This window comes from Budorcas taxicolor, chromosome 1, assembly GCF_023091745.1.
Source record: "Budorcas taxicolor isolate Tak-1 chromosome 1, Takin1.1, whole genome shotgun sequence".
Lineage (NCBI taxonomy): Eukaryota > Metazoa > Chordata > Mammalia > Artiodactyla > Bovidae > Budorcas > Budorcas taxicolor.
The window spans coordinates 17,767,338-17,795,113 of record NC_068910.1 but is presented as its reverse complement, the minus strand read 5'-3'; the positions used below and the strand labels follow the sequence as shown (position 1 = coordinate 17,795,113).

The window sequence follows — 27,776 nt, the reverse complement described above, 5'->3', positions numbered from 1 at the left end:
ATGAGACTGTCAGGTAAGGCCAGGCTCTGAGGACTCCAGGGTTCAAGGTTGAGGTCTGAATCAGGTTTGGGAATCGCTTTTCTGTCAGCAGTGTCTGCCCAGCCTGGACTCACAGCCCACTTGGCTTCATCTGTTCTCAGCTGGTCTGGCCAGAATGCCAGGGAAAAACCAATCCAGGGAGGGCCTGGAAGAGTGTAAAGAGGGGACTTCCTGCCTCGAGGCTAAGGGTTGCAGAAACTGGCCCACCTGGCTGGGAACATGGAGACTCACCCGCTCTGGGAAACACTTCACGCTGGCTGGAAATTACAGACAAAACATTTGTAGAGGGCTATTCTAGAGTCCTGAAACCACAGGGCTGGGCACCAGGAGAGGCCTTTGCTCCAAGCTTCCACCCTCAGACTGTACCCTCTGTGTAGACAGAGATAGGGGAACTGAGGCACCAAACAGGAAACTGACACCATTCGTTTGTATTTCCAAACACCAGTGAGGAAGTTCAGAGTACAACTTTTATTTATTTTTATTGAAGTGTGTGTTAGTCACCCAGTTGTGTCTACCTCTTTGCAACCCCATGGACTATAGCCTGCCAGGTTCCTCTGTCCTTGGGATTTTCCAGGCAAGAATACTGGAATGGGTTGCTATTCCCTTCTCCAGGGGATCTTCCCAATCCAAGGATTGAACCCCAGTCTCCTGTATTGCCGGCAGATTCTTTGCCATCTGAGCCACCAGGGAAGCGCTGTTAAAGTACAGTTGATTTACAATGTTGTGTTAATTTCTGCAGTACAGCATAGTGATTCAGTTATATACATATATACACACATTATTTTCCATATTCATTTCCATTCTGGTTTATTAAAGGATATTGAATGTAGGTCCCTGAAGAACACGGGTATTATAGGCACCTTACTTATCCAGGTTCAGGTCCCACCTCCTGTCACTTACTAGCCAGTGACCTCATCTGCAGTTTCCTCATCTGACAGCGGGGATAACCGGTAGCCTACAACACAGAGGGGACTGAGATAACGTGTGTCAATGCCGCTCGCCTAGCACCCGACATAAAAGGAGGGCCAAATGATGCGAGCTGAGGCCCTAGAAGATGAGGGACCCCACAGACCTGAGCCCCACCCCATGGGATCCGGAGGGCCTTCTCCCTCGCCCCAAGTAGCTTGAGACCAGCACGAAGCCACAGCTGAATTCAGGGCTGAGGAGCAAGGGTGGTGCAGACGGAGGTCAGACGAGACCCAGCACCTTCAGAGCGCTGTGGCCGCAGACAGAGAGCGAGGTCAGGCACGGAGAGAGGGAACTTGCCTGAAGGTTGGAGTTGACTCTCAAGGTACAATGGGGGGTCTCCAGGGTCCTTGAGGTGGGAGGTGTGGTGCGGCCTGCTGCAGGCCTGGCAGAGTCACGAGGAGAGGGAGCAGACAGGGAGCTCCGGGGGCCCGGCTCACGTGTGTGGGAGAGAAGACAGGGAGCAGCCTAGCTGTGAGGCCGAGAGGCCATGTCTGCCAGGCGGGTGTGCGCTCCTGCAGAGCGCTGTGTGTGGTTTGTGATGGCTTTTGGGGGGAGTTGATGGAAAACACAAGGGACCAACCCCACCCCCCCAAGCCACCCTAGAGGCCGCCTAGTCGTGACAACTACCGCATCCTTCCCCACCAGCCATGGGCTCAGCAGCAGGCATGTTACTCTGTCCACTCTGTGACTGAGAGGCTTCAGCTCAGAGGTGCTGAGCCCCTGCCCAAGGCCACACGGTAGTGGGTGGCCACCCCGAGCCTTCCTGCCTCCTACTCTCTTGCCTCAGGCCTCCCCTCAGGGTGCTAATTCCCAGATCTCACCGCCTGAGACCTCACCCCTCTCCAGAAGGCTAAGAGGAGCCCAGGAAGTGTGTGTCTAAGCCTCCCTCCCAGCAGCCCCACCTTGGGGAGGGTCACGAGGTAATTTTGCAGCATGATCCCCCATTGGGTCATCACGTGGATTCACACTGGTCTTGCCATGCAGGCCAGGGACTGGTCCATGGTGTGGGCAGGCTCTGGACCTACAGCGTAGGGCAGTTGCTCCATTTTCACATGACGTTCAGATAAAATGAGGTTCAACCATGATTGACACACAGGATTAACTCTTCCTCTCATCTGTGCATTCAGATATGAAGTTGGTGAAGTTCATTTCCAAGGCTCCTAGCTTTCTTTTTTCTTCTGATTAACCCCTGTGGAGTTCTGTGCTCACAAAATTCCCCAGCAAATTTGCATCCAGGAAAAAGATAGACTATGAATATGTTAATCCCTGTGACCCTCCCTCCAACGTGGGATCTTGGGAAGAGGTCTCACTGAGGGGATTTGGGAGGACGCGCGTGTAGTCTTGCCATGAGGCCTTGCCATGCGGTCTAGTGCTGTGATCTCAGAGCAGCATCTCCTTGCTCTGCAGGTCTACTTCGCTTCCTGGCCCTAATTTTTGCCGTGGTTACCACGTGGCTCTTCATCCGTGAATATATCAACTTCAACATAAAAACCCTTCGCCTGCCCCGCTGGATAGGTGAGTGGGGCTCACTACTGGGGCAAGAGCTGGGGCCAGGGGCCAAGGGTCTAGTCCAGCCCTGGGGTCACCCAGGAGGTGGCCAGACGTGGCAAAGGGCTGCCCTTGGGACCCCACACATTCAGGGTCAGGGAAGAGGAAACTGCACCCCAGTCCAGTGTCAGGAGGGCTGAGAACCAATGGAGAACAGAGAAGTGTTCCAAGGCCGTGGTCACCGCGCATCACCTTGATGCGCCTGCATCAAGGACCATTTTGGAAATATGACCCAAGAAGGAAGGACAGAGGGAAGAAGAAAAGAAGGGAGGGACAGAGCGGGGGAGAAAACTGCCTGGGCCCTGAGCGCCTTCCACCCGCACTTGCTGTTCCTCTTTGCTCAGACCTCCCTGTGGCGGGTCCTCTCAGCCTCGGGCCTCTGCTCAAATGTTTCCTCCTCAAAGAAACCTTCCTGACCACCCCAGCTCGACCTGCACCTGCTCCTCCTCTTGTAGTCTTTCATGTCAGCCTGTCCCCTTCAGATCATCATTGTGCTGTTTATTTATTCGTTTACTTCATCATTACCTATCTCCAGCTCATGCAATGTGAGCTTCCTGAAGGCCAGAATTTTGTCTTGGGTATATCTATCTCTCTAACACCTCAGATCAGATGCTCAGTAAACAGTTGATAAGTGAAAGAAACATGGATGGATGGAAGGATGGATGGATGAATGATGGACGGGTGATGGTTGCTAGCAGCTTTACATGCGTGGTCTCATTTGACCTGCATGAATGCCCCATGGAATGATTCACAGTATATTTGTGGCGTGGACTTAAACATGACCTCATGTTGTCATTTTATGTGTGGTCGGAGAAAAAGAGAAGCTCCGAGAGATTAAGAAACTTCCTGAAATGTCCCTTCTAGATATCAGAATAGGACTGGGAACCCAGGTCTCCCAGATCTAAATCCTTTCAGAGGAAGGAGAGAAAGGGAGGGAAATTTATACCTCAGGATTTGTCCTCCTTAAAAACCAAGAACCACCTCCATTGACACAGTCAAATGTAGTAACCTCTAGTGGCCCTAGCCAGCTCACGCTTTCACAGCAGTGAGAGGACAGGCACCCTGCCTTTACCACCAGCTCCCCACAGTGGAATCTCATCAGGCCCTTACCCCATCTGCTCCTTGTCCGGCACACCCCACACCCGCTCAGAACAGTTCATATAGACACAGATACGTGGTGGCCACCAGGCCCGTGGGCCCCGGGCACCACTTTCACAGACCACAGACTGACTTGGCCGTGCTTCTGGCCTTGGAGGAGATCAGTGCAGATCAGTGCAGGCAGCTCAGAGCAGGAGTGAGCTATGGAGAAGACAGCCCCAGCTTGGGGTAGGAGGGGAGTGTTTGAAGGGAGCCCCCAAGGTAGTCTCCCTCTCAGAACTGAGCCACCCGGGGTGTGACGAATCAACACATCTCCCCAAGGCTCAACACGCAACTGCTCGGTGTTAGGCCCCCAAGACCCTGGAATGAGGAGCACCCCAGAATGTGGCCCCAGCTCAGGGTTTGAAGGGGGGATACAAACACAATTCATTATAGCATATAGAAAAATGGAAGTATATTAACATGACTGGAGTCTTGCAAAACACATACAGTGACTTAATGCATTAATATGGAAGCACATGTCTTACTGTAGCACCACATTTCCTACTGGTTTTGTTATTACCTTGGTGTATGGTTGGTTTCCTTTTTAATCCAATCCATTTTATTTTACACATTCAATAACTTGCTGCCTGGTAGAGTAAGAAGCACTGAGTGTCTCAAAAAAAGTGGGAATAAATTTATTTGTAGGGGAGTTCATAGGCTTTTCCAGATCACCAAAGGGGTCTGTGGCACAGAAATTGGGCAATTAAAGATTTCCTGATTTGGCTGATAAACTGGGCAGGGTTCTTTCAGATGAGAATGATGAACCCCACTGTAAGTGGTTTAAACGAATTGGAATGTCATTTCGTGGGTCATTGGGAAGCCCAAGGTGTCAGATTTCAGGTGTGGCTGGCTCTAGGGTCTCCCACAAAGGCCCCAGAGTCAATCTCTGTGCCCTGCGCAAGAATAACTGGCACACAGTGTAGCTGAGATGCGCAGCCCAATGCAGACAGGCGGGGCTGCAGGAGTCAGGAAGCGACGTGCAAGGCAGCTCAGCAGTGGCAGCGGCACAGTCCTGCCCCTCCTGGAAGCCAGGGCTCCCGGCTCCCAGCCAGGCCCTCAGGGCTCCTCTCACTGGACCTTCCCCACAGCCGCTGTGCAGGCACAGAGGCTCAGCCCCAGAGGAGGAAACTCCATGCAGTTGGTCACACACCATCAGGCTCCAAGTCCAGTGGGCCTCACCACAGAGGCTTGCTTCTTTTCAGCCGTGACAGAGTTGTGTGTGTGTGTGTGTGTGTGTGTGTGTGTGTGTGTGTGTGTGTGCGTGCGTGTGTGTGAAGAGGTGGCAGCAGCAAGTGCAGAAGGACTCCCAGATAAAATGGGACTTTCAGCTCATTTCACCCCCTTGCCACGGGAGGGGGACTGTGCTTGGCCAGGCCAGCACCACTCTGATTTCCCTTCTTCCCCCCACCCCCACCCAGGACCCACCTCCATTATGCGGGCGAGCTCAAAACACTTGCTCACCAGATTCTGTCTTCTCTCCAACAGGTTCAGCCCACAAGAACTGTGAGTGTCAACTCAGCCCTGATGCTCTTAGAGTGAGGCGTTCCAGGGTGTCTACTCCCAGCCCTGAAGCTTTGAAAGAAACCTGGTTTCCCAGAGCCCGCCCAGCTTTTACTTCTTGGTCTGATGGTGCCTTGTGAAGCCCCCAAGCCCTGTGGCCTCTTCTCAGCCATTCAGACTCTTAGGCAGGCTTCAACTCTCTCCCTTCCCTGGTGCCCCCAGCCTGCAGTATGGACTGCAGCCACCCTGCCTCCGCTCTCTCATCCCCTACGTGGCTGGGAGCACCAAGGATACAGGCTGTGCTTATTATCCTCATTGCAGTGACCCCAGAATTGGCTTATGGCTCCTGCTTCAGGGCCATGCTGGGCACCACAAGGGCCCCAGCGGCAATCAGAAAGGGGTGCTGATTGTCTCTTTGGGTAGAAGAACCATGTGTGCTGAGAGAGGTGGAGCAAGTGCCCAGGGCTCCAGGAGGGCCGCCCACTTCCAGTGGGATGGGGTCTGGGAAGGCCTCAAGGAGGAGGTGGCTTTTTAGCTCTTCCTTGCACAGGAGGTACCATTCTGTATAAAAGCCTAGGGGCAGGAGTGCTGGGACTCCAGGAGAGAACTTGCTTGCAGAGTCAGGTACTCGAGTATGGGAATCGAGAGAACAGTGGGGGGCCAGGAATGCTGGGTGTCGGAACAGCGTTTCACAATGACCCAGCTCCAGAGGTGCAGAGAAGATAGGGGGAGGGGACATTTATGGTGATGATGATAGGGACTAAGTGTCCACTGTGCCAGCACTGTATTCCGAACTTTCTGGGCACCTTCTGCAATCCTCACCACAACCCTAGGCAGGTGCTGTACATACCCCCATTTTATAGATGAGGAAACTGAGGCTCAGAGAGGTGAAATCTCCTGGCCAAGGCAACATAGCTCTCAGGGGCAGAGTGGGAGTCAACCTCCCCTTGTAGTCTGGAGCCCACCCTCTCAACACACCTTAACAAGAGACAGCACCTCTGGGTCCCCCTCTCTATTCCTGATCTAAACCAATCCCCTCATTTTATAGTTGGCAAAGTGAAAGGGAGAGATTTATGGCAAGTCACACAGCAGATTCCTGAAACTGGCCCAGGTTCCCCCAGACCAACCCCTCCAGCTGCATGCCCCGAGCAATAGCGCTGGGCTTCCCAGAGGGGTGGAACAGCTTAGGAAGCCCCCGGAACCCAAACCCACACAGCAAATCACCTGCCCTTCAGTGGCTGAGACCCCTGGGCCTCCTCTCCCACGTCCAGTAGCTTGACCGTGAAGCCTGGATGGTCAGAAAATCAATTTGAGAAAAGCCTGCTAAGCTGGCCTGTTGACATCGGGTTTGTCAGACTCAGCGCAGGTGATCAGGCCCCGGGCCAACTCCAGGGTGGTCCCCAAGGCCTGAAACAGCCCGTCCAGCAAGATGAGACCCTCTGGACTCTAAAGTAAATTGGGCTCCCTGTGTGGGGGCAGGTGGCGGAGGTGGGGCCCCAAGACTCATAGGAGAAGAGGACCCCTCCCAGCCTCACCCTCCACCAGCACTTTTGGGGTGGGTTCTGTCCAGAGGGCTGGGCAGGGACATCCGGTTCACATGCCAGGCCCTCTCTCTGGACACTTCCTCGGAGACATCTCCACTCCCGGCCCTCACTCTCTGGTGATGGTGTCCCGGTTGGAGCTCTGGTTACACCCATCAGGCGGATGTGCGGGAACTCAGGGTGGAGGGGTGAGAGCCTAGGGTGGGCATTCCACTCAGATCATCAGGGCCACCCACTCCACCAGGGGAGCCCTGGTGCGGGTGGCATTCACTCCTAGAAAAGGGCGCCTTCACCTACTCAGAGGCACCAGGGGCTTGCTGAGCTTGGCACTAGGGGCCGTGTCCCCCTCTTGGCAGAGGGGTGCTTGTTTCTGATTCCCACGAAGCCCCCCTCTAGGCTGGCAAGGGCATGGAGACCCTACTCACCCAGATGCTCTAGGTGATCATTCAGTGAGGACTTATTGAGTGCCTACTGTGTGCCAGCCACGGGAGTTATGGGGAAGATTTAACAAGACAGTAAAGAAAAAGTGCTCACCGCAGTGCCTAGCACACAGCAAGGCCCTGGCATGCGCCGCATCTTTAGGAAGCCTGCGGGTCTGCTCCAAGTGCCCCTGGCGTGGCTCAGCTGGACGCCTGGCCCGGGGGCTGGAAGAGAGCGAGGCCGCCCGGCCACAGCTGTCCCTCTGCAGGTGAAAGCGCTGTAACTCCCCGTTTACTCAGTCCTCCTAAGGGCAACTTCCAAACTGGTAGGTGGTGTTAAAAAAAAAAAAAAAAAAAACACGCATTAATACAAGTTGGAAACTGCAAGGCTGACAGCGCGCGTGCCACCTCGGCGGCTGTTTGAGGGCCCGTCTGCCTCTCCTGCCTTCCACAGGGTCTGCCTGGGGAGGGCCACATGGAGAGGATATAGGGCGTCATAGCAGCCACAGAAACCAGAGGCCTCACCTGTTGAGTCCTCAGTGGGCTCCAGAGACCATGCAAAGCCCAGCGGGAGGTCCCAGAACCACCTGCCTAGTCCCTGTGAGTCCCAGACATAGTAGGTGCACGGAAAGTGAGTGACAGGAACAGCCAATAAGCTCTGAACACTAACCTGCACTCATTAAGCCCACACACGACCCAGTGGGGAGGCACCATGATTAGCCCGTTTCCCAGCTGAGGGACTGGATGTGCAAGGAGGTTGAGGACTTGCTCAAGGAACCCTGGTTAGTGGGACATGCACCCACCGCCATGCTGGGCCCCCAGGGACTTGTCCACAGGGGCCTCTGAGAGCTCAAAAGGCTGCTGTGGCTCAAGAGGAAGTTCACAGGAGAATCCCCTAATCACTCTGGAGACTCTGGTCACTAACCCACCACTCACTGTTCCGCACACAGCTGCCAGGGGCGTGGAGACAGCCAGGCATTGTGTCCAGGCTGAGGCTGGAATGGGAAGCCCGGAAATGAACTCTGGGTGGTCAGACACATGTTATCCTGTGTCTTTATGGGGTTGTTGGCGACTCTGTGGGAGCCCAGAAAGGGGCAAGTCTGTAGACTTAGGTAGTCAGGGAAGATGTCTCTGGGAAGAGGCTCTTAGCCACCCTCCACCCTCACCCCCTACCCTCCCACCACGCCCACCCCCAGCTCCCCTCCTCCTCCAGGGCCTCCTGCCACCACCAAAGCTGCTGCGTTCCCTCCCCAGCTGCACAGTTGGTGAAGACCAAGTGTGGCCTCAGCAAATCGTGCCCAGACAACTTCTTTGCGTTTAAAATCGTCAGTGGGGCCGCCAACGTCGTGGGCCCCACCATGTGCTTTGAGGACCAAATGTAAGTTTCTGGCATTTCATTACTTTCATGCCTTCATTCATCAGCAAGTTCAGAGGCCTCAGGGTAGCCCTGAGACCAGCCCACACCTTCCACACACTTCCTTTTACTCTGGGTGGGTTAGTCAGACATAATAATAATCCTGATGGCTTGCGAATCTGCCAGTGCTTCCTAGGTGACTTGCAGCAGCATCTCGCTTGCACCCCAGCACTCCTAGAGGTGGGCGATAATTCTCCCCTTTGTAAAGATGAGGAAACTAAGATGCAGGGTTACTCAGCTAACCACTGGTAGAGCCAGATGTGAACGCAGGTCTGTCTGCCAGCCAAGCTGCTGGGCTTCCTGTGAGGGGCGTGCCTCACATGTTCAAGATCAAGGCCAGGCATCCAAGCCCAGAGGCAGAGGTGCCAGGGCTTGGGCCCAGGTGCAGGACAAAGACTGTGTGCCAGGCTTTCTAGGTAGGGCAGCAAGTCCACCCCACAAAAGAAGCCAGAGACAGGAATCTGGAACCTGAACCTAGCTCCAAATTGCTTGGGCAGAACAAGCAGACTTGCCGATTTGTGTGCCCAAAAGCCCAGAGACAGTGACCATCAAAAACAGCCGAATCCAGGGGTTCAGACCAAGTCTCAAGGCTCCCTCTCACAGCACCTTCAGCTCCGCATGCCTCTGCCACTGGATTCGGCTTTCTCTACTGAAAATGGGCTTCTTTATATGGTGAAGGAGGGTGGCTACCAGCTGGGTTGACGTAACAGCCCTGTCTAGCACCCCACTGGGAAGAGCTTCCCCTTGTGAATTAACCCTGTGAAAGTCCCAGGACTGGGGCTCATTGGCTGGCCTAGGTCACATGACCATGCTGGCCTGATCACTGTGATCAGCGGCACAGCATACTCGCTTGTCCAGGCCTGGGAGAGAGGTCGGTACTGAGAACCTCCTGGCTAGAGACAGAGAAGGACAGTTTTCAAGGACACCAGAGGACAGGATACTGGGCGGCAGGAACACAGCTGGGCTCCCCTTGGGGACCCCAGACATGGCCGGACTCTGCCTTCCTCCTGGGCTGGGGAGACAGGCTGGCCGCTTCTCCAACACCTCCCAGCCCCAGGCAGGGACCCTCCCTCTTCCCCGAGCAGACTGTTCTGGTCCAAATATGCCGTGAGAGACTCTCAGAGAATCCAGCCCACTGCTCATTTCCAGGAGAAAGCAGATGGCCCACGTGATGCTGTGTATCCTCTGACACCTCTGCTGTGGGCCCTCTCAGAGTTCCAGAGTCTGGAACACACAGTGCTCATTCCACACTCAGGACCAACGGTTGCCTTTTGTTTCTCTCTTTTCCTTTAGGATCATGAGTCCTGTGAAAAACAACGTGGGCAGAGGCCTGAACATTGTCCTGGTGGATGGTGAGTAGCTGACCCATTCCCAGACAGCCTCCAGCATGCTCCTAAGCCTGGCTGCACCTGTGGGAACAGGTCTAAAAGACCAGGTCTACCCCACAGGTGCAGCCAGGCCCCTGCCTGTGTACCTGTCTCAGGATAATCAGTTCAGTTCAGTTGCTCAGTCGTGTCCAACTCTTTGCAACCCCAAGGACTGCAGCACGCCAGGCCTCCCTGCCCAGCATCAATTCCCGGAGTTTACTCAAGCTCATGTCCATTGAGTCAGTGATGCCATCCAACCATCTCATCCTCTGTCGTCCCCTTCTCCTCCCGCCTTCAGTCTTTCCCAGCATCATGGTCTTTTCAAATGAGTCAACTCTTTGGATCAAGTGGCCAAAGAACTGGAGTTTTAGCTTCAACATCAGTCCTTCCAATGAATATTCAGGACTGATTTCCTTGAGGATGGACTGGTTGGATCTCCTTGCAGTCCAAGGGACTCTCAAGAGTCTTCTCCAACACCACAGTTCAAAAGCATCAATTCTTCGGTGCTCAGCTTTCTTTATAGTCCAACTCTCACATCCATACATGACCACTGGAAAAACCATAGGTTTGACTAGACAGATCTTTGTTGGCAAAGTAATGTCTTTGCTTTTCAATATGCTGTCTAGGTTGGTCATAACTTCTCTTCCAAGGAGCAAGTGTCTTTTAATTTCATGGCTGCAGTCACCATCTGCAGTGATTTTGGAGCCCAAGAAATAAAGTCTGACACTGTTTCCACTGTTTCCCCATCTATTTGCCATGAAGTGATGGGACTGGATGCCTTGATCTTAGTTTTCTGAATGTCGAGATTTAAGCCAACTTTTTCACTCTCCTCTTTCACTTTCATCAAGAGGCTCTTCAATTCTTCACTTTCTGCCATAAGGGTGGTGTCATCTGCATATCTGAGGTTATTGATATTTCTCCCAGCAATCTTGATTCCAGCTTGTGCTTCACCCAGTCCAGTATTTCTCATGATGTACTCTGCATATAAGTTCAATAAGCAGGGTGACAATATACAGCCTTGACATACTCCTTTCCCGAGTTGGAACCAGTCTGTTGTTCCATGTCCAGTTCTAACTGTTGCTTCTTGACTGGATTTCTCAGGAGGCAGGTCAGGTGGTCTGGTATTCCCATCTCTTTCAGAATTTTTCACAGTGTGTTGTGATTCATACAGTCGAAGGCTTTGGCATAGTCAATAAAGCAGAAATAGATGTTTTTCTGGAACTCTCTTGCTTTTTCAATGATCCAACGGATGTTCACAATTTGATCTCTGATTCCTCTGCCTTTTCTAAAGCCAGCTTGAACATCTGGAAGTTCAAGGTTCGCGTATCGCTGAAGCCTGGCTTGGAGAATTTTGAGCATTACTTTACTAGCATGTGTCAGTCAGTCCGTCAGTTCAGTCGCTCAGTCGTGTCCAACTCTTTGCGACCCCATGAATCGCAGCATGCCAGGCCTCCCTGTCCGTCACCAACTCCTGGAGTTCACTCAGACTCATGTCCATCAAGTCAGTGATGCCATCCAGCCATCTCATCCTCTGTCGTCCCCTTCTCCTCCTGCCCCCAATCCCTCCAAGCATCAGTCTTTTCCAATGAGTCAACTCTTCGCATGAGGTGGCCAAAGTACTGGAGTTTCAGCTCAGCATCATTGCTTCCAAAGAAATCCCAGGGCTGATCTCCTTCAGAATGGACTGGTTGGATCTCCTTGCAGTCCAAGGAACTCTCAAGAGTCTTCCCCAACACCACAGTTTAAAAGCATCTATTCTTCAGTGCTCAGCTCTCTTCACAGTCCAACTCTCACATCCATACATGACCGCTGGAAAAACCATAGCCTTAACTAGATGGACCTTTATTGGCAAAATATTGTCTCTGCTTTTGAATATGCTATCTAGGTTGGTCATAACTTTTCTTCCAAGGAGTAAGCGTCTTTTAATTTCATGGCTGCAGTCACCATCTGCAGTGATTTTGGAGCCCAAAAAAATAAAGTCTGACACTATTTCCACTGTTTCCCCATCTATTTCCACTGTTTCCCCATCTATTTCCCATGAAGTGATGGAACCAGATGCCATGATCTTCGTTTTCTGAATGGTGAGATTTAAGCCAAATTTTTCACTCTCCTCTTTCACTTTCATCAGGAGGTTTTTTAGTTCCTCTTCACTTTCTGCCATAAGGGTGGTGTCATCTTGCATATCTGAGGTCATTGATATTTCTCCCGGCAATCTTGATCCCAGCTTGTGCTTCTTCCAGCCCACCTTTTCTAATGATGTACTCTGCACAGAAGTTAAATAAGCAGGGTGACAATATACAGCCTTGACAGACTCCTTTTCCTGTTTGGAACCAGTCTGTTGTTCCATGTCCAGTTCTAACTGTTGCTTTCTGACCTGCATATAGGTTTCTCAAGAGGCAAGTCAGCTGGTCTGGTATTCCCATCTCTTGAAGAATTTTCCACCGTTTCTTGTGACCCACACAGTCAAAACCTTCGGCAAAGTCAATAAAGCAGAAATAGATGTTTTTCTGGAACTCTCTTGCTTTTTCCATGATGCAGCGGATGTTGGAAATTTGATCTCTTGTTCCTCTGCCTTTTCTAAAACTGGCTTGCACATCAGGAAGTTCACGGTTCATGTATTGCTGAAGCCTGGCTTGGAGAATTTTGAGCATTACTTTACTATTGTGTGAGATGAGTGCAATTGTGTGGTAGTTTGAGCATTCTTTGGCATTTCCTTTCTTTGGGATTGGAATGGAAACTGACCTTTTCCACTCCTGTGGCCACTGCTGAGTTTTCCAAATTTGCTGGCATATTGAGTGCAGCACTTTCAACAGCATCATCTTTCAGGATTTGAAATAGCTCACCTGGAATTCCATCACCTCCACTAGCTTTGTTCATAATGATGCTTCCTAAGGCCCACTTGACTTCACATTCCAGGATGTCTGGCTCTAGGTGAGTGATCACACCATCATGGTTATCCGGGTCATAAAGATCTTTTTTGTATAGTTCTTCTGCGTATTCTTGGCACCTCTTCTTAATCTCCTCTGCTTCTGTCAGGAAGGATATGCTTCTCAGGAGGACACACTGCTCCTGTGAAACATGACCCCATCCTAAAGGCCATCCCAGCTTAAATCAACACACGTGAAACCACAGGGGACAATGTGAGGCCACAAGCTGAGTGCACACCTCCACTCATTCATCAGCAGGGTGATGGCAGCTACTGCAGGCCAAGCCCTGCATGCATGGGGTTCTGGAAGTCAGCTGTGAACCAGGACAGAACTTGGCTTGATGTGTAGGCATCCACGAGGTTCACAGACTATCAGAAGGTGGTGAGCACGTGTGGAAGAAAAGGAAACACAGCTCTGGGAATGGCACATAGAGCTGGCAGCGGAGGTAGTCAGGGAAGGCTTCCAGAGGGAGGTGATGGTCAGCTGAGGCCTGATGGGAAGTAGGGAGTGACCAGGAGAAAAGAGGGAGGCACCTTCCAGGCAGTGACATCACTGTGCAGGGTACACGGAAGGGAGGAGAGGGGCGTGGGGGTCCACACAGGCTCTGTCTGGCTGTAACACGGAAGCAGGCTGGTGACAGGTAAGGCAGGGCCAGAGAATGAGGGGCTAAGTGTCCTACCAAAAAGTGTGGACCTGAAGCAGAGGGAACTAGGGAGTCTCGAAAAGGCTTTGAGTAGGTCCTGAGGGCCCAGTCCTGCACCCAGAAACCTGCTTCCAGCTTGGAATACGGAGGCTGGAAGCAGGGAGACACAGGGAGGCTAACAGTCTCACTAACCCTGCATCTCCAGTAGGTGGTGAACAGGCAGCTGGCCGCAGGCCAAGCCTGAAACAGGGACATGTTTCGGGAGGGATGGGCCTCCCTCCCCATCCCTCACAAAGCCCAAAGATGAAAATAACCACTGATAATACTGTGCGTGCTTAGTTGCTTGGTCATGTCTGACTCTTGCAGCATCACAGACTGTAGCCTGCCAGGCCCCTCTGTCCATGGGATTCTCTAGGCAAGAATACTGGAGTGGGCTGCCATTTCCTTCTCCACTAAGGGCTATCATTTAGGGAGCACGTACTGTGTAATGTGTTCCAGCTATGTCACTGACCTTCTTCTCAGTGCTAACAGGGAGTGCTATGCTCAGCATCCCCATTCTGCAGGTAAGAAACGAGCTCAGAGAGACACAGGATACACAGCCAACAGAATCAGCTAGATTTGAACCCAGATCTGGCTGACTCCAGGTCTTAATCACTCAGCAAAACTGCCCCCTGGACTAGAGATGTCTCCAAGCACGTGTGCAGCGCCCCCTGCCGGCCAGCTGTGGAAAATCTGACACAACATTCTCAGGGCCTCTGGGGTCTCCTCGAGCCAGAACAAAAGGATTGCTAAAGGTAGTGGTTCTCAACCTTTTAGACAGCAGGGATTCCTTTGAGAAACTACCCAAACTACACCTCCTTCCCCTAGGTCCAGAAAAATTAATAAATGCATGGGATCACAAAAGCAGTTTCACAGACTCCCTTCCAAGAGCCCCAGGTGAAGTGCCAGGAGGGACTGGGACACTAGTGGCTCCAAGAATTCAGGAGGAGCTACAGTGAGAGCCTGCCCCTACCCGGCAGAAGAGCTGCCACTATCCAGGCCCCTGTCGCCACCCTCGTATCAAATCCGCAAACAGAATTAGAGAGGGCAGTGACAGCGAGGATAGAGCTGCCATCCCCTCTGCAACACCCCCATCTAGTGGCCAAAGGTAAGAATTGCATGTTTCTCCGGAACACCTGATTTCCTGTAGAATTTGGACCGTTTGCAAAGCCCACAAACGCAATCTGGGTCACTGCACTCAGGACACTGAGTACACGTCAGCCCACTGCAAATCCCTTTGCCTTCAAGAGTCGGAGGATTCACATTGCAGGCTTCCTAGTTTAGGTGAGAATAATAATGATGACTGTATTTTCTTAGTTACAATTTTGCAGGTAAGATTTATATTGCATGCTCATAATTTAAATACATCTCATTTAGTTCCCACATACCATAGTACCGATGCAAAAATTCAGGTCAAATGCTAATTCCTGCATTAGGAAGTGGCAAGGCAGAACATCAATCTAGATTGGTTGGATTCAGTTCAGTTGCAGAGATCGTCACCACTGTGTACTCGTACCTCTCAGATCAGCCCAGTGGTTACAAGGGCACCTAATTTAGCCCTAGGGCTTCCCTGATAGCTCAGTTGGTAAAGAATCCGCCTGCAGTGCAGGAGACCCTGGTTCAATTCCTGGGTCAGGAAGATCTGCTGGAGAAGGGATGGGCTACCCACTCCAGTATTCTTGGGCTTCCCTTGGGGCTCAGCTGGTGAAGAATCCCCCCGCAAAAAGTAGCCATTTTCCACACAATGACAGGCAGAATGACATGTTACAGCAAATAATAATTCTGCTCTCTTATCCCTTAGGAAACAAGGGAGCGGTGCTGACGCAGAAATCTTTCGACATGTACTCTGGAGGTAGGCCCCTCTGTTGGCCCCGAAGTTGAGGGTGGGCTGAGCTGCTGCCTGTGGCATGGAGGCCAGTCGTGTGCCAGGGAACTTGGCTCCTATTTTCAGAGATACAACCAGAGAGTGGCAGAAGGGGCAGGGGGGTGGAGGGCCGTCCCGCTGCCTTTGAAACCCCTTGCTACTGTCTCACTGGGCTCTCCTGGATGCAGATCCTAAGACCAGGATGTGAGGAGGTACTCTCAGGGACCGGCAGTAGGGAGTGGAGGAGTGAGCCGGGGAACGAAGTGCAGCCAGTACAGGGCGTTATCCAGCCAGGGACCACTGTGGGAGCTGGTGCCTCAGGGATGCTCCGAGGGGCGAGGGAGCTGGCGTGCTCCTACCCCTGGTCCTTGGCTCTTCTCAGGCTTCTGGCCTGCCTCAGGGCACAAGGGAGGATCTGGAGGCCAGAGAAGACCTTCAGCCCAAGAAACGCTGGTGCTGGCAGTGGGAGACCAGGGCGTGGGCACGCAGGGTGGCTCCTTACAGACAACAGAGGCCTGGGCCCTGCAAGGACTGGCTTCTGCCAGGACAGGTGAACTGAGCTTGGCCTCCTGTCGGCACTGAGCTTGACTCAGTGTCCCTCCCTGTCCCTGCAATCATAGGGCCAGCTCAGCTCGGGCATCAACATGCTGAGCATTAGACCGCCCAGCCCAGAAGCTCCTCACAGAGCGCAGGGCCCTGCTGCTCTCAGCCAGCTGATTTCTTCTATCCTCAGTCTCCCATCTCTACCTCCATCTCCAGGGAGAACCTGCCTCACTGCACCCACCTAAGTCCATGAGCCCAAGTGGGGAGGCACCACCAAGCAGGAGAGAGCAGGAAGCCCTCTTGGCTTTGCACACAGAGCAGGGGCTGAAATGTGGGAAGTGGAACTCTGACACCCAGAAGTGATGGCAGACCGTGTTTGGAAGGCGACCAGTGGCAGCATCCTTAGGGACAGAAGTGGGGACCCATGCCGTAGGCTCAGGGCTCCCCACCGTGGCCCTCTTCCAGCCAAGTCCCACCTCACAGATAGGGTCTGCAGGGCCAGAGGGTGTGCCCCCTGGAACCCGCATCAGGGCCCATTCACTCCTGCTCCAGGCGTGCCCCCACACTGCAGACATGCCCGTTAAGACTGAGGGCGGCCCAGCGGTGACTGCTGCTGGCGGGGAGAGTGGCAGTGATAGAGCGTGGGCAGGCCGGGCGGGTTGTCCAAGCGCAAGCGTGCAGGGCCCCTCCCGGAGCAGGATGGAGTGGGGGGCGGGTGAGAGGAGAGGGGCAGACCGCAGACTGAGGGTAGGGGCCTTCCTTTGTTCTCCGTCCAGGATCTTGCAGATAGTCAGGGTGGCCGGGGCCAGGTTATGGAAAAGGTCCAGCGTCTGGATTCAGAGATTTCAGTCTGTGAGACCCGAGGCGGGTGACATCTCTTGAACGTCAGTTTTGTCATCTATAAAATAGGGGTCGCCATAGAGTCTACTTCATGAGATGGATGTGAGAATTAAATGATACTCTGCAGTAATCAGGGGGAGGGGCCCAGAGGGGCTTCACCTTCCTCCACCCCCCTCATTCCATCACTGTCATTCAGAAGCAAGACAGTCATCTGTCAAAATGGAGAGGGAAAAAAATAAAAGGATAAACCAACTTTTGTAGTGCCTTATTATAAACATGGATGTAACCATAAGTCATGTATGGATGTGAGAGTTGGACTGTGAAGAAAGCTGAGCGCCGAAGAATTGATGCTCTTGAACTGTGCTGTTGGAGAAGACTCTTGAGAGTCCCTTGGACTGCAAGGAGATCCAACCAGTCCATCCTAAAGGAGGTCAGTCCTGGGTCTTTATTGGAAGGACTGATGCTGAAGCTGAAACTCCAATACTTTAGCCACCTCATGCGAAGAGCTGACTCACTGGAAAAGACTCTGATGCTGGGAGGGATTGAGGGCAGGAGGAGAAGGGGACAACAGAGGATGAGATAGCTGGATGCCATCACCGAGTCGATGGACATGGGTTTGGGTGAACTCCGGGAGCTGGTGATGGACAGGGAGGCCTGGCGTGCTGCAGTCCATGGGGTCACAAAGAGTCGGACACGACTCAGTGACTGAACTGAACTGAACTGAACTGAACCATAACTGATGGGGAACCAGAAACAGAAGCCTTTTGAGAGCAAGTCACCCCTTCCCACAGGAGACCAAAAGAAAAAAGAGAGAGATGGTGACTTTTCGGAGTGAGAAGATAGTTATCAGAAGGCACACTTCGTTCTTCCGAACATCCGCTCTTCCTCCCAGACAAGAGCCAGATTTTGATATCTGGTGACGGCTCAAACAAACGAGTGTTTCTTTCAGAGCTCCCACTTCTGTCTCAAGAGTCGAAGGGCCGCTGTGGTCATTGACTGGAGGCCTCCATGCTACAGACAAGTTGGCGGCTGGGCTTGCTTGGGGGACTTGACTTTGCCTCTGAATTCACGGGAGCCCCACAGAATTGACAAGAATCAGGGCAGCTTCCTGGGCACGCAGCCTGTGAGCAGGGCGGTCACACAGGGCCTCTTGCTTAGAAGAAACTTGATTCGATGCTCCGCCTTCACTGTCTTGAAATGATTAATAATCTTTGCACAAAAGGTCCACATTTTCATTTTGCACTGGACCCGAAAGATCACATAGTCAACCCTGCTAGTAGTTGCCACTCTATTATAATGCACGTACTGTAAGCCCAGAGGCATCATCACCTTTGATCTCTACAAAAATGCTCTGAGCAGGGCTATTAATCATCCTCGTTTGACAGCTGTAGCCCCGGCTTTGCCTACCATTCAGAAGCCTTCTGCATAAGTGATGCTGTACCCAGGGTACTATTTGCACTCTCGGTATGTTCATTTAAATCAGCTGAGTCTCTCTCTTTTTTTTTTTAACCTAAATAAATAGATCTTAAAAGGAAATTATATCACTGCCCTAAGTTGAAAGCCATTATCATTTTTTATGTAGGGAAGGTGACCATAAACATGAGCACAACAAAAAAAAATTATCTGTCACTGAAGCAAGCTGCACGCTGATGCCTCCCCAGGTGCTGTGCGCAGACCTGCTCTCTGTTCATTCCAGAGATCTCGCAAGTGCAGGCGTGCTTTGGAGATGCAAAGAGAGCCTTGCTGCTTGACCTAAGCTGGAGAGCTGTTCTCTCTGTAACCAGAGTTGCCCAGTGGGCACACCCTCTAAGTCAGCACAGACAAGCTGGGGGCATCTGAAACAGTGTAGAAGGGGGCAGCTGGCAGTGTGAAAAGAGCCCAGGGCCCTCGAGAGGACTGTGCTCAGACCCTGGGTGGGAGGTAGACCCCCAAAGCTCTTGCCCCAGCTGCAGCTCAGAATCTCTTGGGAAACACTCAGTAGCCAGAGGCCCCAGGCCAGCTGAACGAGGGTGCCCTCACTCTCTGCAGATGGAGCTCAGCGTCCGGCCCCCCGGACCCCCCAGGATCATTAGGGCCAAAGGAGAAGATGAGGATGGCCAGCCATCTTTCCCCTAAATGACCAGCACCTCGTTTTTCGTTTCTCCCCCAGATGCTAGCCTCCTGGCAAAATTCCTTAAAGAAATTTCCGGGGACATGCTGGTGCTGGTGGCCTCTTACGATGACCCAGGGACCAAGTAAGTGGGAACCTCCACCTGCACCGTCCCTGATGATGCCAGGGACGCACAGACAAGGGGGAGAAGTGAATCGAACACTTACTATATGCAAGCCCTCTCCCAGTATCCTGCGGCTCCAGCTTCTGGCAACTTCTCCTAAGGAACCAACCAGACAGGCACACAAAGAGATGTTCTGGGGGATTCATGACAGTCGTAGTCACAACAGGGGAAAAACAGCCAATTAAAATACGTTAGTTAAAAAAAAATGGCCACCCTCTCTGTCTGGTAATAGCCAATTGGTGACAGAAATCGTGATGTATGGCAACGTAGAATGTATTATTATATAGACATAAAAGAGAAAATACTGCATCAGAAATTATGATGTAGAAAATATTTAAGGATCTGGAAGAATGTTCACTCTTTAGCATTAATTTTAAAAAAATCAGGTTACAAAAGAGTCGGTATAATCCCACAGTGCATGAGGGAAAAAAACGAAGGAGATATAATGAAATTTTACAATGATTATGTCAAGGGCAGGTGGGACTGTAAGTCATTTTTACTTTGTGAAGTTCCATATTTCCAAGTGAACCTGCATTATATTTGTAAGCAAAAGCGGGACCATTTTAACTCCTCTCCAGCCTTGCGGGGTGACTTTTGGAGGGGTGTCCTGGCTGCTCCCCACTCAGAGCTCCTCATTGCCACCCACACTGGAGGTGGGGTGGAGGGGAGCCCAGGAGATGCTTCCCTTCTCCCATCCCTTTTCACCATCCTCTCTGGTGCCCTGCAGGATGAACGATGAAATCAGGAAGCTCTTCTCCAACTTGGGCAGCACCCACGCCAAGCAGCTGGGCTTCCGGGACAGCTGGGTCTTCTTAGGGGCCCAAAACCTCCAGAGTAAAAGCCCCTTTGAGCAGGTGAGTTCCTGGCAGCCTCCTTGTCCCAGTGAAGGGGGGATGAGGGGTGCAGGGGACGATGCCAGGGATGGAGAGACAATGGCTGGGGTGGCTTGGGAAGAAAACACAGGTCAGTGCAAGGAGAGCCACCCAGCTGTTGTTCACCCCAGAGGTCAGGGTGTCCCGACTGGCTCCTTCTCCAGTAGGAAGCAGCCTCGCCCATTGTGCAAGGAGGTGGGTCCTGTATAACTACATAGATAAGTAGATAAGTACCAAAAAGGAGAAGGGAAAGGGGGGAAAAGATGAAAGGAAATTCAGGCGTGGAGGAAAGGGAAAGGAATGTGGAGATGAAGCTCCTGTGATGTGACGGGGGCAGGGGGAGTCCAGAGCCGAGAGTGGATGCCTAGCTTCTGGTCCCCGCTGCAAGACCCTCCTCCCCACCTGTAAAGGAGCAGGTCTGGCCAGGGGAGCCCCAGGTTCCCTTCTAAGTTCCCTGTGGAGAGGGTGAGCTTGCACAAAGAAGGAGACACAAGGAGACCCCCCACATGAGTATGTGGAGGTGTCAGGAGGGACCCATGATCTGAGCTCCACAGCCAGTGCCCCGGGGGCGACCCAAGCAGAGGGCACCTGGAGGCACCCAGTGGTGGGGCTTGAGGTACACTCACCGGAGGAAGGGAAGTCAGTGGAGGGGTGGGGACCCCAAGGAAATGCTGTGCCTTATCCCCTCCAATGCAGTCATCTGTGCATCCCCAGCTCAGAGCAATTCCAAAACCTGGGAGAACTGGCCAGGCCTTCCCAGCATGAAGCTGGCCAGTTTCTGGTTTTGAGAACATTCAGCTTTGCCAGGACCCAAGACAGGAAGCTAAGGGTCAGGCATATGGGACCACTGAGGAATGCAAACGCTGGCCTGAAGGCAATGGGGAGCCACGGTAGGCTTAAGCGGGAGAGTGACCAGATCAGACAGATAATAAGAAAGAATGTATTCAGCAAGTGCTTGCTCTGTGCAGGCACGGCTGAGCAAGTGACCTGCAGGGTCTTATTTAGCCATACAGACAGTGATCATGCATCACATCTCACAGACGGGAATCCAGAACCTTGGAGACGTTTTAACCGGCTTGCTCTGTGATAGGGACGCATGTCTCATCCAGGTCTGCAGCCTCCCCAAAGCCTTCCTGTCCCGATACTTTCAGAATGGCCTCTCTGGCTGTGTAGAGACAGCACTGCGGAAGGGGCACGCGTCTGAAGGAGGCCTGGAGGGGGCGGGGCTGCGGGAGGCAGAGAAGGGGCGGAGTTGAGCAGCCAAGTGCAGAGCTCCCGGGAGGTGGGCGGGGAAAGGGCTGAGCCAAAGTGGGCGGCACGGGGTCTTGCCTTGTTTGGAAAATGTTGGTCTGGTTTGTATGTGTGTCTTTCCAAGAGAACGTATTCAGGTAGTCAGAAATTGCTTTTTTTTAAAAAAAGGAACAGTTTAAAGTAGCTTCACCCTCTGAGGGCAGGAGCTCCAGAGTGCCCCTGTGCGCGGTGCCGAGGCAGGACTCCCTAGGAAGAGGCTTGACGAGGCACTGTTCCTCTTTAAAGCGCAGCTTCCAGACCCAGCAAAACTGGGCCAGATACAGCAAAGGGGAAGCACATAAGTAGAGAAAAGTCAGCACCACCTTTTCCCTGGTTTCTATGATCAGCTGGCTGCAACCCAACACCCAAATATGAACCAAAGACCCCAAACTGATTAAAAGCATCCTGTCCTTTGTTCTCACGCTTGGAAAGCTGGGTTTTAGAGAAGCTGCACCTACAGTTTGGTTTTTCTTCCTAAAGGAAGGTTAGTTGGCCATAGTTCCTAGGTTAGTTAGCCATAGTTATCCCACTGGGAGAGTTTTACCATTTACATCTTTCTTCCACAAATTAGCCTGAGCATTTTATGTTTTTTATTTTTTAATTTCGTAATATATCTATTTGTTGAAGTATAGTGTTCCCGGTACACAGCAAGCAAGCTGATTCAGTTATACATATGCACATATATTATTTTTCAGATTATTTTCCATTATAGGTTATTATAAGATACTGACCATAGTTCCCTGAGCTATATAGTAAATCTCTGTTGCTTGTAGCATATCTATTTTTTTAATTACAAATCTAGCATTCTACTTATACTAAGTCAAGCAAATAGAGTCAAAATATCATAAATTTTTTAGTCAGGCAAAAATTCATTAAGTTTTCTAAGATATATAGCTCATACATACTATTTGTATATGTGTATACAAAAGCTTTTCTACCACGCTTGATAAAAGCCTGAGCATTTTTAACAGTCTCTTTTTTTAAAAAGAGCTTTTATTGAGTATAATCGCCTTACAGTGTTGTTACTTTCCCCTGCACAGCAAAGTGAATCAGCTATATGTGTACATATATCCTCTCTCTTTTGGATTTCCTTTCCATTTAGGCCCCCACAGAGCACTGAGTAAAACTCTCTATGCCATAAGTAGGTTCATTTTAAACATAATCTTAACTGATTGTATGCTCTTTACACATTTCTTTTTAATATTAATTAACATTACACAGTGGTTCCACCACTTGCCAGCTGGATAGCCACAGGCAGTGACTTTGGTCCTCTGTGCCTCAGTTTTCCCATCTGTGAGCTGGGATGATAACAGTGGGCACTTCTTAGGCTACCGTGAGGATTAACTGTGTAAAGTGCTTTCTGCCTGACATAGAGCAGGCATTCATTAATGGCTAGAATGCTTCTTTTTTTTTTATTGAAGAATAGTTGATTTACAATGTTGTGTTAGTTTCCACTGTATATCAAAGTGATTCACCAAAGTTATACATATATACATAAATCCTTTTTCATATGCTTTTCCATTATGGTTTATTACAAAATACTGAATATAGTTCCCTGTGCTATAGAGTAAAACCTTGTTGTTTATCCTATATATAATAGTTTGCAGCTAGGATGCTGCTTTTTATTCTTGTGGTTATTATTTTAATTTTGGTTAGTATTATTTTTTATTCAGTATTGATTTACTGATAATGGGAATATTAAAGGCAGAAAAATGAAAGAAAATCTATTCACAATGCATGAATATATATTCTATTATATAAATATATTTTACTTAATTCGGGAATTTGCCTTGTTTGATTTTCAGATTTTCTCTAAGTTTGTGTTAGGGGTTAGTTGTTATTATTATAATAATTATTATTGTCGTTTGAGATGTCCTAGCGGGGCTGAAGCTCTTCAAGCACCACTTCCCCAATGCTGGTGCCACCCCCCCCCCCCCCAACCCTCCAGGGCATGACAAGCAGTGACTAGACTCTGAAACCTTGGGCAAGTTGTCCTCCACCAGCCTCAGTTTACCTGTTTGTGAAATGGGCTAGAAATATCCCACGTTCCCCCACCCCCATGGGGCAGTGGTAAGGATGAAATGGAGCTATTTAGGTTTACAAGGCACGCGCAGGCACGGGTCCTAACACAGTCGGTCTCTCTCTGTCTTCTGTCTCTCTAGTTCTTAAAGAACAACCCAGAAACAAACAAATATGACGGCTGGCCAGAGCTGCTGGAGCTGGAGGGCTGTGTGCCCCGGAAGGTATAGGGTGGCTGTGGCCCTTCCTGAGCTGGGGCCCGAGGCTGCTCCTGCCCAACCTAGGAATGGGAGGCCAGAATCACCGCGAGTCGGATGGGCAGGAGCTGACAGACGCAGAGAAGTGGGAGCAGCCATGGGACATGGAAAGTGCTGAGGGCCCTCCAGTGCTCTGCCGGCTTCCTCTGCTGGAAGCAAAACCCTCCTGGGTAGACGCATCCTCTCCGGAGTTGGCCAGCGTCTGCGGGTCTTCCGGAGTCGGCTGTCTGTGGAGAGAACAGGTGTGCTTTCCCTAGAGGGACCGCTGAGTGTCGCTCCCGGGGGAAGGGCAGGACACACTGCCTGCACCTGAGCACAATTAAACTTTATCTTTGATGATTTCGAACCAAATTTCCCACCCCCTTGCTGTGCAGCACTTCCCAGCGGGGTGGGAATGGACTAGACAGGGTTTGATCAGCCCCGTGTTCCCACAGGTCAGCAATGGTGACAGGCCCCTGGTTAGGCAGCTGGAAAGGAGGTTGGTTTTATAGGGATCTCATTTAGATATGAAAGCATGTGTGGTTCCCAGCATGAGATGGAAGAACCCCAGGAGCAGAGAGGGCTGGAGGGCCAGACACAGAGAACACGGTCTTCCACTGCTGTTTGAACGAGAGCTGCAGAAAATCCAGAGCTGGTGAAGCGGGGCACACGGGGAGATCTGAGAAAGGCTGGAAGGAACAGCCAGGCTGCAAGGCTTCGGGGAAGACATCCTGGCTATCTCTGTGTGGGGATTTCGAGTACAGGTTGTTTATCTGGGAAGTGATTCTGGAAAACACCCATAATGGGCAGGGAAGTAAGACGGAAGAGAAGGAAGCCTAGCAGAGGTGTATTGTCGACTCAGCTACCGCTGTGGGTGAGTGGAACTTAATCTCAGGGGAACCCCTAGGAATTGGTGTCAAACACACACCTCAGAGATCTCAGGAGAGGTGAGGGAGCTGGGTACTGCCCGTCGGCTGCTGGTGTTGCGAAATTCCTGGGCGCATCTAGTCTGCCCGGGGAGAGCAGCCATCTGGACTCTGCAGAGAGTCCTTAGCCAAGAGATGTCAATACCAACCACGGGAGGCCACTGAAGTGGTGAAGCCCAAGGGATCTGGTGGTGAGACCCTGCTTGGGGTCTCTGAGAAGGGCCGGGGAGGAGCCGACCAAAGCCTGGGAGGAGGCACGGGGGCAGAAAGCACTGGCCCTTGGGCTCCTGGAGTGTGTACCAGGGAGAGCGCAAGGCTCATGGAGAGGGCGCCCAGGCCCCAGGCACAGACATCCCGAGCGGTGGGACAGCAGAAGCCGAGCCCTGTGCACTCCACGGGTGTGGGGCTCACAGTTACAGAGCTCTGGGGACAGACAGGGCTTCAGAAGGGCCGAACGAGAGGGCCTGGGCTGGAGGAGGACGGAGTGTGGGAAGCTTCAGCAGGGGCCTTGGCAGGCGAGGTTGGGGGCTGCAGTTGCATGGGGTCAAGATCAGTGATCAGATCCTGGTAAGACGGCAGTGAGCAGGCTAAGGAAGTCAGAAGGCGCCTGGCCGGCCACCCTGCCGATGCCGCAGCCCCGTGCCTCTTCCCCAGGCATGGCAGCTCACTCTCGGGGGAAGTTTGCCAGCCCCACCCGACCACCTGCACATGCATATCACCCTGGCAGCACCAGCAGCAGACAAATTTGCCCTGATCCTCCCTTTTTGTTCCAAGTGGAAGGCCCTCTCCCCACACCTGACATGCTGACAGAGGGCTGCCACTGCACCCCAAGTGCCCTTCCGTCCTGCCCCCCCAGGACCAACGGGTCAATCTTGGGGTTGGGGGGTGCTTCTGAAGGCCCTGGACCCTGACCAAGCCCCTCAGCCTCTCTGAGCTGACTCACTGTAATGGTGGTTAGCCGCTGCAGGCAGGGTGACTGGTCAGAAAGGCCGGGCCCCACTCTGAGTGCGCTCTGGCACCCTCTAGCCGGACGAGCAGGTCATGTCACCTCTGGGCCAGAGTTTCCTTTGAGAAAAGGGGGCAAAGGGCATCAGTCTCTCAGGGGCTTGTGGGCAGTAAATATGATAAAGTAGCCATATCACCAGAAGTCAAAGAAGAACATACATATGTACGATGTTTGGGAAAACATCTGGCCAGACAGCCCTTCTGGGGATGAAGGTGCAGGCAGTTTGCACTATTAGCAATCACTCACTACTCCTGTGTTTGGGATTTTTTTTTTTAAGACAAACAAAAATATCTCATAAAATTAAATGAGGATGAATAAGACTGCTAAAGTGAGTCTATAACCAGGAAGAGGGCAGTGTTCTCGGCAGGGGCCACTCTTTAAAAAGGACCACCTGGTTGTGGTACTTTTCTAGAAGCTGCGTTTGCACAGCACTTCAAAGAAGATTGAGAAAACGTCAACAGGATGAATCAGAGAATTGAGGAAGGCTCTCCTGGAGATGGGGAGCTTGGAAAGGCAGCCCAGCGAGAAGGTTGGTGCCCCACCCACCCACCCCCTCTCCCAGCTTGCGCTCAGACTGTCTGGGCAGTCTGCACTCTGCTTTAGAGAACTGCCCTGGGGCTACGCAAACCTTCTTTGCTCCCAAGTACAAAGAAGAGAGGCCAGGAAGTGCCAGAGCTCACAGGAGCCCAAGATGGTCCATAGCTGAGGACTTCCTGGTATTGGGGCGGGACCGCCATGAGGGGTAATGCGCACACCCAAGTTCCCTGTGGGCTCCAGTTGAAGCTGGGACTCCGCCTGAAAACGCCCCTTTGCTCAGTTTCCTCCCGGTCCCCATCCTGCCCCCGTGCTCCCTTAACTATGTCCTCCAGTCCTTCAAAAATCACTGGCATGAAGTCATATCCCAAAGTCAGCTTCTGAGGGACTTTGGTTCCTCCCCCTAGGAGAGGCAGTGGGCATGGACAGCCGGGTAGGGCTGAGCGCAGGCCTGGACTAGGAGACAAGACCACCCTGTCTGCTCAAATTTTCCTTAAACGCCACTTCTCGAAGCCATGCTGGGCCTCGCTGGGGCTGGCATCACAAAGTAGCAACCGCCCATCAGACTCCCCACATCATCTTCAGGGAATTGTGGTCACGGTAGGGACCCCGGGTCAGGTCAAGATTGGGGCAGGACAGAGAGTCCACAGCACCAGCCATCGAGAGTCGAGTCTATAACACTGAGCTCCCTCACTCACCTTCTATGTGTCAGAAACTGGGTGTTTACTGGGGACACCTCGCTGAAGGAAACAGGGCACGGTTCCTGCTCGTAGTCCAGGAGGGTCGCAGATGAAGACGCGATGCATCTTGATAACGGCTATGTTGGGGAAAGGCTGCAGGGTCAGGGAGGGCATCCTGGAGGAGGCAGCACTCACGGCGAGCCTGGGAATGTGCTGGAGTTCACCAGCCCACGAGGGGAAAGCGCACGCGCCAGGCGAGGCAAGCGTATAAAGGAAGCCTGCAAGGGGCACAGAGTGGGTGCCAAGTGCTGAGCAGACGGGGTGAGGGGGCCTTGTGGGCTAGGCGAAGGGTCTCAGATTCTGCCCAGGAGCTGTGGGGATACAGTGAGAGATTTAAGCTGAGTTTGGCATGATCGGATTTGCAGTTTTTAAGACATTCCTCCTGGTTGTTGTATGCAGAAGGGAGTGGAGGCAAGAGGGTCAGTGAGGAAGCTGCTGTGTCATCCAGGGAGAGTGGGTGGTGGCCTGGCCAGAGACAGGATCGGGAAAAGGGACCAATCTCAGGGGTATTCGGGAAGTAAAAGGGACAAGACTCGGGGACTGACTCTCTCATCATCGGGGTGACAAGCCTTCAGGAACCCCTGCAAGGTACTCATGACCTCAGACTCTGGGGCTCGTATTTCCCTTCATCCTTCCCACTAGCATGCCTCTCCTCTCTTCCAGTAGTGAGGATGGGCTGTGAGCGGAGTCCGCGTTCCCCAAGTCACAGTGAGAGCTTTCCAGTAGCTGTAATTCTGGTCATCACCAGTAGGTGGCAGCCCAAGACAGAAAGGGAAGGCTGGTATGGTCACCCAGTTTTTGGGAAAGGCATGGTGCTTAATGAACTGGTCCCCTGGGACTTGCCGATGGGCAGTGGACTTACCACCACTATTATGAGGCACGTCACAACAGCACATCCCTAACTTCTATGGAGACTTGGCTGTCATGAAAATAGGCTCTGCACAGAGCTTTACATGAGTTACCTCATTTCATCCTCTTAGCCGCCTGGGGTGGGGATCCTCGTTATTCCTTTTATGCATACAGAAAAATGAGGCTCAGAGAGGTCAAGTAACTTGTCCAAAGTCACACAGCCAAGAGCCTCAGAATA

General features: G+C 52.0%; 1 protein-coding gene across 1 annotated transcript; it reads left to right on the top strand.

Annotated features, from left to right (window-relative positions):
- Positions 1-25,881, top strand: FAM3D (FAM3 metabolism regulating signaling molecule D). Its single transcript, XM_052645969.1, has 10 exons — positions 1-13; positions 2,416-2,523; positions 5,182-5,199; positions 8,411-8,534; positions 9,864-9,922; positions 15,348-15,398; positions 18,943-19,027; positions 19,794-19,920; positions 23,391-23,471; positions 25,828-25,881. The coding sequence occupies exons 1-10, from the start codon at positions 1-3 to the stop codon at positions 25,879-25,881; spliced, it is 720 nt and encodes a 239-aa protein (XP_052501929.1).
- Positions 25,882-27,776: the final 1,895 nt, after the last annotated feature.

Excerpts from the sequence above, each read along its gene's own strand:
- FAM3D (XM_052645969.1), top strand. Across the intron at positions 8,535-9,863 it reads ATGTGCTTTGAGGACCAAAT|GATCATGAGTCCTGTGAAAA; the intron begins GTAAGTTTCTGG and ends CTTTTCCTTTAG. Across the intron at positions 9,923-15,347 it reads GAACATTGTCCTGGTGGATG|GAAACAAGGGAGCGGTGCTG; the intron begins GTGAGTAGCTGA and ends CTTATCCCTTAG.